The sequence below is a fragment of the Nematolebias whitei genome, chromosome 9, assembly GCF_014905685.2.
Source record: "Nematolebias whitei isolate Nwh7 chromosome 9, NemWhi1, whole genome shotgun sequence".
Lineage (NCBI taxonomy): Eukaryota > Metazoa > Chordata > Actinopteri > Cyprinodontiformes > Rivulidae > Nematolebias > Nematolebias whitei.
In genome coordinates this window covers 48,222,800-48,242,740 of record NC_056506.1, presented here as the reverse complement: position 1 = coordinate 48,242,740, position 19,941 = coordinate 48,222,800, and the positions used below count along the sequence as shown (strand labels likewise).

Here is a 19,941-nt window from a genome sequence, read left to right as displayed (position 1 = left end):
TGTAACAACGGCGTTCTGAAACACGGTGACATCATAAATGGAGCGAGCCCCGTCCTCACGATGCTGGCAGCTCTAAATGTGTTCAGAGTGCTTTCACGCTGATGGATTCAAATGGTTTGAGTTGTGAGCTTTGAGTGCATTTCGCCGGCTGTGGGGTCGGCCTCGGCTAACTTTAACAATTAAAGTAAAAGGATCAGCCAAATAATTAACAGGCATTTGCTAAATAAAAGCTATTTTTCTTTTCGTTTTCCTGCCGAGGAGTAAAGCAGAGCTCCCTCCCAACACCAAAGCTGGCGGTTTTGTACTTTGTCCTTCTGCACAAATTTGATTCAAATGAAAATGAAGACTTTTTTCTTGGGGTTTTCTAAATATCACCTGCAGCCGAAACTAAAGACCTAAATTGTTGTCAAGACAATTCAAGATGGCTGCCAGACCTATGAGACATTAAGCAATGCAACAAAAAGGCTACAACTTTGTCAGTTTTACAGATAAAGGTAACATTTTGTGTGGAAGTAGCTGAGAGTCATGACCAACACAACATCCAAGCACTACACATTACCTGTTAGGTACTGTTAGCAAAATATCTTTACCCACTGAATGGATTTTAGTGAAAATGCCAAACATTTAGCTAATTGTTGTGGTAGTAGCAGAGCATACCTTTTGTCCATCCTCAACAAAAGATGAGTTGAAAACACTGGCTTAAAAAGTGGAGAGAGATTTGAATTTTTTCAAAGAAAGTCTATCAAGTGTATGGAGGTCACAGCTTTATAGGATTTGTTCATCTTCAGTTCTGTGATGTTTTTCTGATGGAGGACTTTAAGGCTTTGTCTGCGCTCTGTGTCCGATTAAAAATCTTTTTTTTTCATTTACCCTTTATTTATACAGGTAGTCTCATTGAGCCACGAGAACTCATCTTCAAGAGAGACCTGTTTAGGAGCAGATGGGGGTTAAGGGCCTTGCTCATGGGCCCAGAGTGGGGCAAATGCGTGTGGGGGCAAGTGTGGGTGCTTCACCTACCCCACCCACATTTTTTTTGTTGTCGGTACCGGGGCGTGAACCGGCAATCTTCCGATCACAGGCCCACCTTCTCTAACCTTTGTGCCACCACTCCCCACTAATCACTAACATTGTGTCTCACCTCTTTTAATAAAACAAAACACCACCGACTATTACTGTGGAGATACTGATGCAGCTCAGAGCTTTTCAGCTTGTTCATCACTTCACCGTCATTGAAGAAGCTAAATATGCTAGTATAAGTAGCTAAATATGCTAGTATAAATAGCTAAATATGCTAGTATAAGTAGCTAAATATGCTAGTAGATGTAGCTAAATATGCTAGTATAAGTAGCTAAATATGCTAGTAGATGTAGCTAAATATGCTAGTATAAGTAGCTAAATATGCTAGTAGATGTAGCTAAATATGCTAGTATAAGTAGCTAAATAGGCTAGTATAAATAGCTAAATATGCTAGTATAAGTAGCTAAATATGCTAGTAGATGTAGCTAAATATGCTAGTATAAGTAGCTAAATACACTAGTAGATGTAGCTAAATATGCTAGTAGATGTAGCTAAATATGCTAGTAGATGTAGCTAAATATGCTAGTAGATGTAGCTAAATATGTTAGTATAAGTAGCTATATATGCTAGTAGATGTAGCTTAATATGCTAGTATAATTAGCTAAATATGCTAGTAGATGTAGCTAAATAAGCTAGTTGATGTAGCTTAATATGATAGTAGATGTAGCTAAATATGCTAGTACATGTCCTGTTTGAGTTCTGACAGGTGGTGTTCCTACGTGTTTAAAGTAAATCCACAATGCTCTGAGATTAGCTTGTACTGTTAGCACAGAAACAAATGTCGATTTCGGTCCGTGCCGGAAGTCGCGCCCATAATTCATGCATGGCAGAATAAGGTGGATTCGAAAGTACAGCAGAAATATAAACACAAGTGCAGAACATTACCACCCCCACCCCCCTATCCCCATTGGCTAATTTACAGCAATAAAGTAATCTATGGCAACGGGACGGACAAGCAACATTTGACCTTGATTTGTGACCTTTACCTGGTAGCTGGGGTCATGATAAATGTGACGTGACACGATGTGCACAAAGTTTCGTTGAATTATCTTGAGCGAATCAGAATTTAAGAGCTGAACAAGAGAAAGTTCACGGATCCCATAATACATGCACCTTTCGATGGGCGTATACACAGAGTCCGAAGAAAATGGACTCTTTCTGCGCTCCGTGTTTGTTTTTCGCATTGTTCAGTAAAGTTTGGACCTGCAGCCGTGTACTTTTTATTCATTAACACTTTGATGGGATTTAACTGGGTTTTTTGAGCCCTCGGGCCTGCATGTTAAAGTAAAACAACCAGTTTCAGCTCATATAAAGCAGATTTTTATGCAGCAGTAATGCTGCACTATTTAAGGTACAATAACAAACCAATCTGAATCAAATTAATGATCCGGGGGCGGGGGGTGTTAATAAAGCTACGTGCTTCAAATTTTGAAGAAAATACTTTGTTTTTCTGGTGAGCTGGATATTAATTCCACCATTTTGCTCTTTTCTAAACACAAACCACGCTTTAGTCCACAGTCTGTTCTGCAGTAAAACATATTTATTCACCGGACGGCTAAAAACAAGTCAGAGTTTCCTGTTTCAGCTGCTCCATCTCCTGAAACACGACCCGTTGTGTTTTATGACTGCCGTTGTTCCTCCTCACAGCGATCGGGCTGACATATTTGCCACATCCATGAAGTGATTCATCAGCGAGCGCAGGCAAAGTCTGCGAGTGTGACGAAGAGGGGAAATAACTCACGTTGAGTTTATCCCATGTCCATCTGTCGGCCTCTGCCTCAACAAAGGCGCCACGTCGACTTTAAACCCCGTAAATAACCTGACCGGGGAAAAGAAACTCTCAGCAGGTTATTTTTACACCTCGTTTTATTCCATTTTTCTTCAAAGACCGTCTCAGGGTCATATTTTCAGTTCCGCAGCAGACTGTGTTGACGGACTGTTGAATAGTTTTCCAAAATATTCCCGAGTTTATGCGGCTACAGATGTCTTTTGTTGTGCAGACTAATAAATCTAAAGATTAAATTAAATGTATTGAATAATATTGCTGCTTAATCCGTAGAAAAAAGGCCTCTTTGCTAGTTTGTGTTAAAAGATAAATGATTAAATTAGTGAGGCCTTCATACCTGGAAACATTAAACTTGTAGTAGACGTTCCGTACACATCCAATCCTAATCCCTCACTAGTCAGAAATTAATCATCACATTTCTGCTTCCTAAATTTTTCCATTTTTCTCTTTCTTCTAAACTTGTGTTGCAGCCATTAAATACTTTTTTTAACACTTTGCACAACTTATGGGGGGAAAAGGTTTATTACTATAAAAATTTAAGGATGGGGATTGTGGAAATGCCTGTGTGTCTGTTAGCAAAATATCTCAGGTACCACTGGATAGCTGTCAATGAAACTTTCAGAAATCAATCAGTTCAAAACGGCCACCACAGCTCTCAGAATTAGCGCACAGATACTGAGCTAAACTTTGACGTGGTTGTAAACAAAGTCCCACCTATTACACAACACTTAACTACTATCGTTACCACCGTCTGTTAGTCGGGCTCGTTCCCAGTGAGAGTTGGACTCCGCCAAGGTTGCCCTTTGTCACAGATTCTGTTCATAACTTTTATGGACAGAATTTCTAGGCGCAGCCGAGGTGTTGAGGGGATCCGTTTTGGTGGCCTTAGGATCGCGTCTCTGGTTTTGCAGATGATGTGGTCCTGTTGGCTTCATCAGATCGTGATCTACAGTTTTCTCTGGAGCGGTTCGCAGCCGAGTGCGACGCGGCCGGGATGAAGATCAGTTCCTCCAAATCCGAGGCCATGGTCTTGAGCCGGAAAAGGATAGAGTGCCCTCTCCGGGTCAGGGAGGAGGTCCTGCCCCAACTGGAGGAGTTTAAGTATCTCAGGGTCTTGTTCACGAATGAGGGAAAAATGGAGCGTGAGAGGCAGATAGGTGCAGCGTCTGCAGTGAAGCGGGCGCTGTACAGGTCTGTTGTGGTGAAGAGAGAGCTGAGTCAAAAGGCGAAGCTCTCAATTTACCGATCGATCTACGTTCCCACCCTCATCTATGGTCACGAGCTTTGGGTTGTGACTGAAAGAATGAGATCTCGGATACAAGCAGCCGAAATGAGTTTTCTCCGCAGGGTGTCTGGGCTCTCCCTTAGCGATAGGGTGAGAAGCTCGATCATCCGGGAGGGACTCAGAGTAGAGCCGCTGCTTCTCCATGTCGAGAGGAGCCAGTTGAGGTGGCTCGGGCATCTGGTTAGGATGCCTCCTGGACGCCTCCCTGGTGAGGTGTGCCGGGCACGTCCCACCAGGAGGAGACCCACAGGAAGACCCAGGACACGCTGGACGGACTATGTTTCTCTGTCCTGGGAACGCCTCGGGATTCCCCTGGAAGAGCTGGACCAAGTGACTGGGGAGAGGGAAGTCTGGGCCTCCCTACTTAGGCTGCTACCCCCACGACCCGACTCCGGATAAGCGGAAGAGAATGGATGGATGGATTATTTATTTTTTTTATTTTTATGTTTAAGCTAACAAATATGTTGTTACAGGAGCCAGTTTTGGAGCGACAGAGATATTTTTTACCTAGCATGTTGAATATATATATATATATATACACTCGTGCCAATATTTAAAATTGGCACAAGTTCATGCTAAGTTCTTGCACGCCGCTGCTCCAGCTCAAACGCCGTAAAGGAAGTTCTTCTTCTTCTTTGGTGTTTTACGGCAGATTGCATCCACTCTGTTGCATCAGCGCCTCCTTGAGACTGAACCCCACGCCTACTTTTCTATAAAGGGAGTTTCACTGACGTGAAACATAAATCTGTCAATCTGCGTTCGATTACTCCGTGGCTTTCTCAAGGGCCTGGATGTGCGACACAAAAATAATGGATTTTGGAATTGAAATTGAATTATAGAACAGAAAAGGAAAGTGGGCAAACTGAATTTTTAACACAACGAAACAGTTTCAAAGCAAATTAATTCAGTTTCAAACCATTAAAATTCAGTTTCGATTTAGAGAAATTAATTTTCAAACCAGTGGATTTAAATTAAAATTACACAAATACAGATTCAGTCTGAACGGTTCACATTCAGTTTCTGATGGCACCAGTTTCTGCCTGTCGGTGCACCATTAAATGCATTATAAAATATTGGTATCACTTTACACCAAGGCTCCCCTTATAGATGCTAATAAATAGTTTATAGATATGTTATTAATTCCTCTATTAACAAGGTAAAAATCATTAATTGCTTATTATTCATTTATTAAGGTAACAGAGACAAAACTCACCAGTTTCTTGCCAAATAATGATCCAAATCTGTTCCCCTATATATTTCATCTAGTTGTTATATTAAACATTTCAGACTAAGTTACTACCTTATAAGCACAATAAGCATTTGTAAACCTATTTTTTTAGGATATAATATTAGTTGTAGATACTTAATGCAGTGATAAAGTACAATATTATATGCTAAAAAAAATAGGTTTACAAAAGCTTATTGTGCTTACAAGGTAGTAACTTAGTCTGAAATGTTTAATATAAAAACTCTAGATGAAATATATAGGGGAACAGATTTGGATCATTATTTGGCAAGAAACTGGTGAGTTTTGTCTCTGTCACCTTAATTAATTCATAATAAGCAGTTAATGATTTTAAAAGTGTTAATAGAGGAATTAATAACATATATATAAACTATTAGCCATCTTATAAGGGGAGTCTTATTGTAAAGTGATACCAAAATATTTAACAAATTTTAGACTCCTGTACTGAACATGAAGCAGCACACAAAAACTAGATTTAAAAAATGAAGTATAAGTGTTTATTTTCCGACGAGGGTTGTAAAAGAATAAACACAGAGTGAACTGATGAAGACGTTCTGCTTCCAGCTCTGCCTCCCGTGGACCACATCCATCCAGTCCAGGCCCGCTCTCTCCTCCTGCTGGCGACTCTTTGATACGACGCCTCAGCTCAGACAGACATTACATCACCTCAGCACTCCTATTTTAAAAAAAGGCACAACCTCTAGTCTATACTCTGCGACGGTTACACAACAACCATCGTTCTTCAACCAAAAGCTCCACGAAGCCGCCCACAACGCTTCCCTCCCGCCCGCCCCGGTGCCCTCAACCACCGCCGGTCTAAAACCGTTTCCAGGGCCGTTTTGCTGGAAGTGCTCACAGTCAGTATTATCTAATCAGTATTGGATTGTTCCAAATGAAATGTAAGGGTGTGAGTCACTCTGCAGGTTTGTTTGTGTCCTGGCTCAGTGTGTAGGCTCACTTTTATGATTCATCCGTTTCCAGAGTGAAAGTTTGGTTGCGGGCTGTCTGAACCGCCGCTGCTCTCTGGCTCCGGCCTCAAGAGGAAACTGTTGGAAAAACAGGGAAGTTGCGCTGCTTCGTCGGCAGCTGGGGGTGCACAGGTCACCAACTACTTTGTTCAGAGACACTTTTGTTGCTGTAATATGCTAATTTGTCAATTCTGTGTGAGGTGGAAGGTTACGCTGCCTGCAGTTGTGCTGCCTGGTAAATGGATGAAGGATTGGACTCCAGCTCATACTTCCCCTTCAAGTACACACAGTAAACTTTAGTGAATGTTTTTAGAAATAAGATGAGCCACTGATTCAATTACCCACCTTACATGTGCATTTAGAGTGAGATGTTTGCCTCTACCAATGTAAAAATGGTGCTGAAGAGCTGAAATTAGTAGATAAACTTAAATCCAGTGCAAAAACTCACAATTCTCACTCACACTGTCTTATTCTGGATCTGGTCAATTCATACCTCTGTCAAAATTGTACCAAGAATGACTCATTTCTGTCCAAATGACCATTTTATACACAGCAACTAATGTTCTGTGCCAAGTCACAACAGGCCGTCTCAGGGCACTGAACAAAAACATTCACATGCATTATAAAAGCCAATTACCGTATTTTCCGCCGTACACGTTGCATAGCCCTATAAGTCGCATCAGTCCAAATATGTCTAATAAAGTGGAAAAATCCATAAATATGTCACATCTATTATATGTCACGGCTGATGCGTTGCGTTTGTTTCGCGTCACCGGTGACAACCTGGAAATGTGGGCCGGTGTTGTGCCAAAAAAGGATTGGCTTCCAAATGGTGGCCGGGGAGCGTGTATGGAAGGACTTTAACAAGAATTTAACAAGACTAACATGTGAAAACAATTATTTGTTTGCTCAAAATTATAGTAAAGGTGTGTCTCAGTCTAACTTTTGCTTAATAAATAAACTTCGATGATCAAATCAGCTGCATTTCAAAAGCAGATATGTGAAAGTAAGCGCATGCACGGGAGGACTCGCTGTGCATTTCCTCAAAATTTATCAAGATAACTACCTAAAAACAATTATTTGTTTGCTCGACATTATAATAAAGGTGTGTCTCAGTTGACCTTTTACTTAATAAATGCACTTCAATGGTCAAATCAGCTGCATTTCGTTCGGGCGACGCAGTGAAATGAAGCTGATTTGACGGTTGCTCCAGGCGAGCTGGACATAGGTGGCAGGCTATGGCAAGACGCTTGTGTTATTAATAGTCACTTTTACCTATTACATGATACAACGGCATGCCATACTGCTCGAGTGCCATCTAGTGGCTGAAAATGGTAGTGTTCAATATTTTCAGTCAGAATTAATGAAAACAGTCATATCTCAGCCAAAAAATTGGTTTATAAATATGGGAAAAATCCATAAATATGCCGCTTCGGCGTATAAGTTGCAGGGCATGCACATTATACAAAATAATGTGACTTACAGGGCGAAAAATACGGTAGTAAAGTTATTTATCCAAGGAAGCAGGATTGTGTTGAATCTGCCACTTCTTCTCAGTCTCCCATCCTGAGCAAGCACAAAGGCAACAGTGAAAAGGAAAACTCCCGTAACACAAGAAAAATACCGTAAATACAGTTTTCAGCTATTGTAAATTCATTATTTGACTAATTTTGACCGTTTATCGTCAATAGAAGTAAAAAAAGGAGTGCACGTTCGGTCGATGCACTGCAGAAGGAAAAACGTTTTCTCCTTCAGATGTCTTTGCTAAAACTACTGAAAATGGGCTCAGATTTCTTTGCTTTTGTAAGAGTCACATTCATAACCGGACAAAGGCTGACAAATTAGGCAAAGTGACAGGAAAGGAATATCTGTTGGTAAGTCGAGGAGATTCTCAGGAACTTTGTGAGGCTGACGACAGGGAGATAAAACCCCCCGGTGAGTAAATCAGGGCCGTCAGCTCTGGAAGGTGTTGTCTTTGGGCTGAATCCCTGTCTGACGGTGACTTCTGTAGCCTCGAAACAGAAGCCTCTGACTAATTGTCGACGTGGCGCCCCCTGCTGGGCTTTTACAGCGCTCGCAACAAAGGGGACCCCGGCTTGATCCCTGTCGCTCTTCAGCTTTCTCTGCCTCCAGTCCGTCATCCTCCGCCGTGTGTGGCTCCTTTCACTCCCAGGACAGAGGAGCCGCAAAGACAAAGACTCAGGACGGCCGAGCGGAGCGGGCCACCCAGAGACTCAATACTGCATCTGAGAGCGAACCACAGCGGCAGGCGGTGTGTGGGTGTGAATCCCACAATGCCAAGCCAACAAATCCCTGCCTACCTGCACACACACACATCTCAGTCTCACCATAACGATCCTGTTTGAAAGACATTTTATCAACTCCTCTGTTTTCACCTTTTTACTCCCCCTAAAATGAAAAACGCACAAACTCCAAGCAGCAAAGATATAAAATCGATGCGTGACTATCGCTGTAAAACTTTCTGCCACCAAATAAATAAAACACCTGAAGGACAAAAACAGCCAGCGCCAAAAGGCTGTCGTCATAAAAATCAACTTTTAATTTAACAAAAACTTCTGAGATGAACTGATTGAACAAAATCAAAACTATTTCAAATTAACAAAAGACTCTTTGCTTCTATAAAACAAACGGTGACCTGAAAGGGCTCAACAGTTTGTTTTACTGGTTTAGCTTGGTGCTTTGAATGGACGATGCTTTACTTTCAGCCCGTCTGTTCACGGTTCTTCTGTAGAACGGTCCATTCTGCAGCGCAGTCCAGCTCTGAGCAGCTTGGGCTGGAAGAATCCATCATTCTGACGTTCTGCTTTAAACCAGACACTTGTTTCACAGCACGAGCTCAGAATCAGCCGACGAGCTTCTCAAGCCAGAAACTGTAAACTGAAGACGTGTCTTAAAAAACAAACGCTTCAGGTCGACAGAAAACACTTAGATGACATCACTTAGATCGTTTTGCTGTTTAGGGTGACGGTTCTTTAAAGCAGCGCATTTTCTGTCGCTTTGTTCACAACATTAAGTTTGTCTTTAATGTAAAGCAACGAGGGCGAATCATCGAAATGTGACAAAACTTAACATTTGTTCGGTGTCGACATCCAAGGAGAGCGGTCAAAGAAACGCTTGTTCAAAAATCATTTCAAAAGTCCAGACTGCACGTTTCTTCATGGCTATCCAGTGAACTTTAAGATTTTTTTAAATAAAAGTATTTCAGCCACAATTTGAAGAATAATAATATGAATTTGATGCTTTAAAGAACAAGTCAACAACAGCGTGCATTATTTGGGTGTGCTTGTTGCAGTAGGTACAAGCGGTACGTGGACGTCCCCCGGTCACTGAGGGATTTGAACAGTGAATGTTTGTAGTTTTCAACATGAGTGTTTTTCTTGACTGGAATTGAACAGAGAATGCAAGCACAGTAGTCCCTCGCTACTTCGCGGTTCGTTTTTCACGGACTCTATTGCGTTTTTTTCTAAATAAGACTGGACATGACGCAATTGGCTGATTGATGGATGAGCCGCACGATCGGCACAGATTTTTTATTTAAAATAAATCATTTTAAAAATGATTTAGCACCTGTGGGAGAAGCTTCCTCCTGCAGCTGATCAGCTGATCGCCGTGCAGAGCAGAAAAGTGGGCGTGGTCAAAAGAGCAGCCGGAGGCAGGGCGCTGAAATCCTGACATTCTGTATCTTTTAGAGCATTTAGAGTTTAGTAACATTGCTTAGAATATTGCAAGATTGTGGGAAGGGTTTAAAACACCTTTATATATACACACAGTATATATACACTACAATAAACTACTACTTGTACTACTATTCCTACTTCGCAGCTTTTCCACTTATCGTGGGGCTTCAGGGTACGGATCCCTCGTGATAAACGAGGCACTACTGTAAACCTTAATGTTTGTGGTGCGAGAAATTCAAGAGGGTAGGAGAAAAACAGAGGGAGTTTTATTTGTTGTCCGAAGAGGTGCAGAAGGATGCTGGTAAGTGGAGAGAGCTATTTTATCCACCACCAGGTGCAATGGAGGAGCCAGGGGGTGGCTAATGGTGACCACGGCCACCATAGATTAATCTTTGGCCACCCCAAGAAACTATACTTTTATTCATTATAAAAACTAAAAAGCACAGTGTCCCCAAATGATAAGGGAGGCTGGTTTACATAAAATATGGCCGTGGCCATCTTGGGTTTGAGGTGTCAACCCAATTTTACACCTAGATGTAACCACACGCCCAAACAGAAGCTGGAATCTCAATTATTTTTCAAATTATCAAGCTCACAACATGGATGGAAGGACAGAGGGTATTTCCAAGTCTCCCTCTTTGCTTTGCGATGGGACAAAAATGATATAAAAACTTGAAATAAACCAAGAAAAGTTTTAGAAAAATGTAATGTAATTCGTTTACTTTGAAGCTCTGACTCCATTAATTAATAAACCTGGGCAAAATCGATTATTGCCTACAAACATGAGCGGGAAGCGTGCAATAATATTTTTATGCATGTGTGTGCGTACAGATGTGCATCAGTGGTATAGTCTACATTTTGTTGTGGGTATACTGGGGTAAAGTTAGTTTCACGTTTGACACGGCTGAAGCCACGGAGCACGAATGTCCATCGTCCAACGTAAAACTAACTTTACCGCGGTCGGTCCGTTTACTGTGCTTAGAAACCAAAGTACACTCGTTAGTACAATAATCATCAATTTATTTTGATTTTTAAGCACATTGAACATTTCCAAACTTCTCTGATGCTTATATTTGAATAAGCAAACAACAAACTTTATACAACCGTTGGCTTTGTATTAAAAACATGTTATAGAATTTATAAAACTGTATCAAAGCAAAACATGGTCACGTTTTAAGTAGTAAGTACATAAGTATTAATTATACAATGATTCGCTGGATAAGCGAATGTGATAAACAGGCGCTGCATACAGATAAATTGTTACGGAAGCTTTTAACTGCCGTTTAACGTATCATGTCATGTATCTTTGGACACTTTTAAGTGAGTGTACTCTTAAGCTTTTCTAGTGGGTATACTCTGTACACCTGTGTATCACGTAGACTACACCACTGCATCTGTTGCCAAAATATCCAATGAACCACAGGAGCAATTATAATGAAACTGAGAACGTAATCAGTTTATGTGCATCTGTAACTGACTGACTTTTGAATTAAACCCAATCCAAGACGCTCATCACGGCTAATCAACCTTAGCAAACATAAAAATGACTATAAGTAGCACAACTGTTTGAATATTGATCTGAAATGTGGAGTGACGGTAGCTGACAATCATTCCCAACACACCTTAAAAACTTTCGGTTCACAGATTATAATCCTCAACAGTGAGTTGAGTTCCAAACTCCTGCAAAAGCTTTTTTTTTTTATTTTTGCCGTTACAGCTTTTCAAAACATTCCCAACTCGCTGCAGCGTCATACAGTAAGTGTGGGGCAAACACAGCAAAATGTCAAGAAGAGAAAAGACTGAAATGGTAGAACGAAAAATGGACGGGGGAATAAAATAAAGAAAAACTATTGCAGGGAGTGAGAAATGAAGGTCTGGTTTCATTATTAAATGTTTGCAGAGCGAGAGCTCGACTCCATTGTGCCAATAACGTGGACGAGCAACACTCGTTGCTTTCTTTCCTCCCACTGACCTCAGAGCGCGGAGGAAAAAAGTCAAGATCATAAAGAAAAGTCCACTTGGTGGATTCCTGCTCAGCAAGGACACTTCTTTCTCATCCTTCCTTCTCTTGTGCTTTTGAAGCCCTGTGCCTCTCTGCTTTGATCCCACCAGTTTGCCCTCTCTGATCCAGCACGCTGGGGAGGGGAGGACCGGGGGGAGAATATGGAGGATTTGGCGCCGCTCGTCTCTTGCGAGGGGAACATTTGAAGCATGTTGGTTTGTGATGCTCGCCTTGGAGAAAACCGCCGCCCACTCAGGCCTACAGGTAGACGGGTTGTTGTCAGGAAAGTAACCGCGCTCGTTGTGAATCATCCGCCGACCTTTGCCTTCTGTCTGTTTTCGAGTCTGAGCGCAGAGCTGCTTGTAATTTTAAAAAGCTGCGATGTGAAGGCGTTTTGATGCAATTCTCATTTTTATTTAACTCCTTGGCTGGCTGACAACTGGAAGGCTGCATGGGCACAGGTGCTGCAGCGTTACAGGGCACAGAGGACATTAGAAGTATTTAGATGCTTTGATTTTTAGCATTATGAGCTAAACTTGTTTTTAACAGTGAGTACCGTATTTTCCAGCGTATAAATCTCCTTAGTTTAACAAAAAAATCACGAAGAGGATAAAAACATATATAAGTTGCATTTATTATGCGTTCATTTAATGGTCAAAACAGCTTCATTTCGCCTGGGCAGCGCAGTGCCATCCATCCATCCATCCATCCATCCATCCATCCATCCATCGCAGCCGAAGCTGCAAGCTCTCCAACGTTCCTCCGCCTGCACCAGCTGAGTGAAGCGAGCGCAGACGGGAGGACTCGCTGTTGCAGTTCTCCGAAAGTTAACAAGATTAACACTTAAAAACAATTATTTGTTTATTCTGAATTATAGCAAAGGCGTGTCTGTTTAACCTTTCCTTAATAAATGCACTTTAATGGCCAAAACAGCTTCATTTCGCCTGGGCGGCACAGTGCCATCCATCCATTCATCCATCCATCCATTCATCCATCCATCACAGACAGGAGGACTCGCTGTTGCAGTTCTTAGAAATTTAAAGTGTCAGTCAAAAATTGCGTTTTGAATATGGAAAAAAAAAGTACCATATTTTTCGGCCTATAAGTCACAGTTTTTTTGCATAATTTACATGCCCTGCGTCTTGTAGGCCGAAGCGACATATTTATGGATTTTTCCCATATTTATAAATCATTTTATGGCTGAGATATGACCGTTTTCATTCATTCTGACTGAAAACAAAAGAGCAGTCCCACTTTCAGCCACTTGAAGGAAGCAGTTGTATGGCATGCTGTTGGCTGTTGTATCATGTAATAGGTAAACGTGCTTATAATGACAAATTCAAAAAAGTTCAAGACAAAAACAACTGGACTTTATTTATTATACTATATATTTTTTTTTTTTGTCTAACTTTTTTGAATTTGCCATTTCCTGGATGACTGAGAATCTTCACCAGCGTCTAATGACTCAACCGGCCTGCCGTAGCCTCCCCACCTTCATTCTGCTCGCTGCTCGGAACTGTCAAAACAGCTGCACCACCCCGGCAAACTGCAGCTGATTTGTCCATTAAAGTGCATTTATTAAGCAAATGTTAGACTGACACACACATTTACTATAATTTAAAGCAAACAATTGTTTTTAAGTGTCACTCTTGTTAAAGTCCTCCCGTGCACACTCCTGTGGCCGCCATTTGGCAGCCCATTGGTATTTGCACAACACCGGTCCACATTTCCGGGTTGTCGCGGGGACGCATAACAAACGCGGCACGTCAGCGGTGACGCATAATAGATGCCATGTATACGGCGAAGCGACATATTTATGGATTTTTCCACTTTATTAGACAAATATGGACGATGCGACTTATAGGGCGGAGCAACATGTCCGCCGGAAAATACGGTATATTTGTAAAATTCTTTTTGCTGGGACATGAATCTGCATTCATGCATTTTTCCTTCTGCGACTCTCAAGAGAAACCCCCACAAACACTTAAAATATCTGTTTGCCAACTCGTCTTGAACAGCCAGTGAGACGCTACCCCGAGAAAACACAGAAATGGTTGTGACTCAGGAAGTAAAGAGTCATCCCTGCCTCGCGCTCCAACCTGGAGATGGAGTATGAGGCAACTCCAGGTTGTCTCATGCTCAGTGCGAAAAGACTGAGCAAGATCTTCGAGCATTTAGTCTTGCGAGGCAGCAGCTGGTATGCATTCGTTCAAGGAACGCTAGTTTTGAATAATTCACAACGGTTTTGTAAGAAAAAAAACAGACGGCAGGAAAACAGGCGACTCTGACGATATGAAACTAAAGCAAAAAGCAACATCTGACGGTAATCTGATGCTCAGTAATCCAGGTAGAAAAATCTCACAAAGTTATGGCAGGTCCTCTGGACAGATGCAAAAAATTAAAAAAAATTAAAACTTGTTGAAACGTTTCACCTTTTATCCAAAAGACTTCTTCAGTCTGAGGAGCTGCAGTGAACTCAGAAATATAAATAGCGCCTTCTCATCGTGGATCAACCAGTTCGTTGTTGACATCCAGAACTAGCTGTTCACATGATGGAGGAGGACCATCAGCCTGACGCCTGGATGGAGTCAGGATGGACCTGACTGAACACTGTTGGATTTTATACCTGGATTATTGAGCATGAACCCTAACATCAGCTTAACGACAGATCGGTAGTGCTCTGATGGCCGCTTGCTATTCACAGAGGCCTGAGTGATACTAGCAATAACATCACTGTAAGAGGAGGACAGTTGAACATGGAGGTCTTAAGTTGGTTAAGTCCAACTGTCCCCCTCTTACAACGATGTTATTGCTAATATCACTCAGCCCTCTGTGAATAGCAAGCGGCCATCAGGGCACTAACGACCAATTGTTTCTTTATCATGTGAACCGCTAGTTCTGGACGTCAACAACAAACTGGTTGATCCACAATGAGAAGGTGCCATTTATAAGACTGAGTTTACTGCAGCTCCTCAGACTGAAGAAGTCCTTTGGATAAAAGATGGAACGTTTCAACAAGTTTAATTTTTTTTTTTTTTAATCCATCCAGAGGACCTGATCCGACGGTAACTTTTGCTCATTTTAACCAGAAACACTGAACTGTGACTTCTCCATATAAAAAATATACACATAAATTCTCAGTAATAGCAATAACAACACAAGCGTTGGCTTGGTTTCTATGCAGAAACACAAAGAAGTTTAAACAAAGAGACTGGACCAGAGTCGGACCGGACTTCTTACGTTACAGAATCAGTAATAAAAGAGCAGCAGTAGAGTACTGTAGTTTTATATTTACACTGAAATGTGAAAAAAATACGCTGCTATACGTACAAAACCTCAGCCAAATCGGTCATGTGGATGTTGGCGCGCCGGGCCAAGATCTCCATCAGCTGAAGGCCTTCGTCTGTCTGGAGATGACTGAAGACGAAGAGGAGAAAAGAAGCAGTTTAGACGGTGACATTTAGACATTTGAGTCATCGAAGAACAAAATGTTACAACCAAGAAAACATCAGAGACTAAATGTGTTTTAAGATCTCAGTATTGTGTAGAAAAGATTTTATTCTGGTAATAAACAAAAAGCACTTTGGTTTTTGCAGAAATGCTCCAGAATAGTTGAGAAATGTGTGAGTCAGAGTAGAGAGCAGCGTGATGAAGAGGTGAGGAAGGTCGCAGGCAGTTGGCTTATCACGTTCTTTTCAGACTTTTCTGCCTCGCTCTAAGTTTTTCAGCTTGTTCTGACAAGACGTGACGCGTCGGAACCACTGATCCAACGGTTCGCAGGGGAAGGTCGGACCTCAAGGAGAAGAAGATGTTCCACGTTTGTAGACGGATAAAACATTAATGTGCTCGGATTTGATGCTCAGTTTATTTCTACGTTTACTAAAAAACCTTTTAGTGTTTAATTTGTACAAAATATTTTAAAAAATGGAGCATTTTGGAACAAGACTAAAAAATCTGTTTAATTTTTAAAAAGTTTGTAAATCTGTTAATTCCAAATAGCTTCACACAAGGATTCAAAGTTTTTTAATTGTCATTCACATCACATGTGGTACACGAGGTGGAATGAAACTATGTACACAGGGTCCCAGTTACATCCAACAAAAATACAAATTGTAAAGAAAAACAGTGTAAGATCCAAGACTTGAACTAATAATACACATTCTTCTTTAATTACAGTTTAATGAATCGTTGTTTAATGTTTTATTCAAACTTGTGAATAAAAAGCTGTAATTTGTTGTGGATTTTACAAATGAACACGTTTTTAAGCACAAACTCTAGAGATTTCCTGTTCGCTGTGATTCTGAGCAGACGCTTGGTATCAGGTTGTATAAATCTTGTGAGCATCCGACGACTACAAGCTCATATTCTTGGTGTTCACCTGAGGTTTCAATGAGTTTTTGTTTTTAATGCAGCCCAGGAGGAGATTTCATCAGTTTAAGCTGATAAAGAAATCCCTTTAAGAGCGTCACTGCAGCTAGTAGACGCGTGCAGGAACGTTTCTCTCGGAGACTCGGTTCTTTGAAAAGATCTCTCCGGTGTGTTCCCAAGTGTCATGTTGTGGTTGGAGCGGCAGCTCGGTCTTTAAGAAGAGGTTTGACACAACGTGAACTCCCAGAGATCCTCAGCTTCAGCTCTCTTTGGAAGTTCAGCCACGTTCGTTGCACGCGAATGTCAAGAGACACTTTGAAGAGTCGATGAGCGGGGTCAGAGAGGAACGAGCTCAAAACACAGACGACTCCGACATCTGAACGGAAAACGTTCCGTCTGCTTGCTTACAATCAAACCAGTCTCTAAATCCAGTTTATAAAGATACAAGAGTTTTACCTTGATGCACATCAATGTCTTGGTTCTTTGAAGTCTTTTTTTAACCAACGTAAAAGCATAATTTAAGTTCAAGAGTGGAAAATCATATGATGTTGACTTGCCTCAGACAAAAGACCTTAATTGTAAAATGCTACTTGCCGCATTTATGTAGATATTACCGTATTTTCCAACCTATAAGTCGTGTTTTTTGCATAATTTGCATGCCCTGTGATTTATACTTTTATATATGGTATGGTATGGTATGGTATGGTATACTCAGAACCGACATATTTGTGTGTTTATCCCTCCATATTTATAAACCAACTTTTGGCTGAGAAATGACCGTTTTTATTCATTCTGACATTGAAAACATTGAACACTACCTATCCTGATGCATGCTCAATAATCCAGGTAGAAAAATCTAAAAAAGTTAAATCTGGTCCTCTGGACATTCAAAACAAAACAAAGCAAAACAACAAAAAATGTAGAAACGTTTCGTCTCTCATCTGAGAGACTTCCTCAGTCTGAGGTGCTGTATTCAGCTCAGTCTCTTAAATAGCACCTTCTCAGAGTGGATCAACCAGTTTGCTGTTGACAACCAAAACCAGCTGATCACATGCTCAAGAAGGACCATCAGCCTAACAATGGATCATTAGCACACCGATGGCTGTTTACTGTTCACAGAGGGCTGAGTGATACTAGCAATCACAGCATTGTAAGAGGGGGACAGTTGAACCCGGAGGCCTCCACCCCTGTTTAATGATGGACGATTTCTTTTCACAAAGATGGCCTCCTTTACTCCTCTCTCAAACCATCGTTCCTCTCAATGTGAACATCTTCATCCCTGACAGTGACCGCTGGCCTGGAGAGGAGTGTAGACCACAGAGTCCTGGCCTGATGATGTTGATCTTCTGTGCTGGGCCATCCTTTTGGCCAGTGGCTGTTTAGTTTCCCCGATGTAAGACTGATCACAGCCCTCCTGACACTGAACAGCATACACAACATTGCTCTGTTTGTGCCGGGGGACTGGATCTTTGGGATGAACCAGTCTTTGCCGTAATGTATTTTGGGGTTTAAAAGCCACTGGGACGTTATGTTTAGAAAATAAATGTCTCAGTTTCTCTGATACTCCCTCAACATATGGAATGATCACTGGTCTGGGTCTGGGTTCCTCCTTTTCACCGTTGTTGAACACTACCATTTTCAGCTGCTAGATGGCACTCGAGTAGTATGGCATGCCGCTGATTCATGTAAAAGGTAAAAGTTACTATTAATGGCACAATCGGCTTGCCATAGCCTCCCACCTTCGTCCAGCTCGCCTGGAGAAACCGTCAAATCAGCTTCATTTTGCTGCACCACCCTGGAGAAATGCAGCTGATTTCACCACTGAAGTGCATTTATTAAGTAAAAGTTCAACCTTTACTATAATGTCGAGCATACAAATAATTGTTTTTAAGTGTTAATCTTGTTCAAATCCTCCCGTGCACACTCCCGCGGCCGCCATTTGGCAGCTAATCGATTTTTGGCACAACACCGGCCCACATTTCCGGGTTGTCAGCGGTGACGCATAATAGATGCAACTAATACAGTGAAGTAACGCATTTATGTTTTTTCCACTTTATTAGACAGATTTGGACTGATGTGACTTTACAGGGCAAAGTGACGTGTACGGTGGAAAGTGCATTGTCTCTAGGTGAGAGCGAATGTTTGTTTGTCTCTGTGTGTCCCTGTGATGGACTGGAGACATGTCCAGGTGTCCCCCGACGAAAACCCCCCTCATGAGGAAGAAACCTTTAGCAGAACCAGGCTCAGGACAAAGGCCCATCTGCTTCAAAGTGGCTGCTACAGCTAAGCAAACTTAGCAAACAGAATGCTAAAACTCAGCCGGAGTTACAGAAAAGCTGAAATCTGGTGTGGTAGTAGCGGGAAGTAATCCTCAACCTAAAGGTTCGCAGAAATAAATCTACAGATTTCAGAAAACTTCTTGAAAAAGTCTTTAAATGTACTGAAACTAGTAAAGCTTGTGTTGACTCATTACAAAGTTATTAACTAGTCGAAGCCGTCCGTCAAATATAAGAAGTGACAAAATGTAGGATCGTAGAAGTTTTTGATTTCATGAGAGCTCCTTTATAATTTACTTTTACTATTCACGCATAATATAAATAATAAAAAAATAAAACTTACTCGTGATATAAAGTTTACTCCAAACCCAAACATCAGAGCTGCTGTCGTCACTTAACGTTCGACTTACTCCGTGTCCGTGATGACGTAACCGAAGACGTCCTCGTCCGCGTCCTTCCTGCTCGTTTTCACGTCCAGCTGGAGCTCGGGGGCCTGCATCGTCTTCTTGTGCGTCTCCTCGTGCACGAGCGCCGCCGGAGGGGGCGCCACCTCCTTGATCCAGCCCTCCACCTCCGACACCTCCTCCACCGACTGGGTGGCGTCCTTCTTCTGCACCGTCACCGCCGCCTCGCTGGTGCGACTCTGGACGTTTTCCAGGCCCGCCTGCCGGCCTCTGTTCGTCTCCATGGCAACGTCGTCGCGGCTTCTCGCCGACGGAGGACCGGCGTAGGGGCTTTTATCCAAGTAGGTGAGGAGTTTGGACAAAAGGCTGCTTCTCTTGGCCTGCAGGGACCGACCAACACAGATGACTCTGAACAAACTATATTTTATTTTAAATGCATACAAAAAAAACGTTGTGTTCTGTTTAATAATTAAACAAAATAATAAGTAAATGCTGCTTTAAAATGGGTGAAAACATGAGTAGCTGGAACAAGTTACGCAACAGATCCTTTTATTTTTATCCTCAGGTGCATGATATAACTTTTAAATGGCAGCTTTGGAGATGTTTTGATCCAGAATTTATTGTTTAAACCTTTAAAATGATCAAGTGGGAGTTTTTCCGTTTTCCAGTCGGTGCTCATGTGCACGCAGCAGGCGTGAGGGGATCATCGGCTGGAATCAAACGCAAAGCCGACCCGTCGCTTTTATCCCTCAGCGTCCGTCTTCGCTGCTCGTTTGGTCAGAAGTTAAATGCCACAGCTGCTAAAAGACCGAACCAAAAATCTACTTTGAG

General features: G+C 41.9%; 1 protein-coding gene across 1 annotated transcript in view; it reads right to left on the bottom strand.

Annotated features, from left to right (window-relative positions):
* LOC119414310 (receptor-type tyrosine-protein phosphatase N2) overlaps positions 1-19,941 on the bottom strand; it is a 243,793-nt gene that overhangs the window by 197,402 nt on the left and 26,450 nt on the right. The window contains exons 9-10 of the mRNA XM_037681405.1: positions 19,117-19,490; positions 15,393-15,479 (exon numbers count right to left, since the gene is read on the bottom strand). Coding sequence (XP_037537333.1) covers positions 15,393-15,479; positions 19,117-19,490 — 461 coding nt within the window. The remainder of the gene's footprint in view (positions 1-15,392; positions 15,480-19,116; positions 19,491-19,941) is intronic.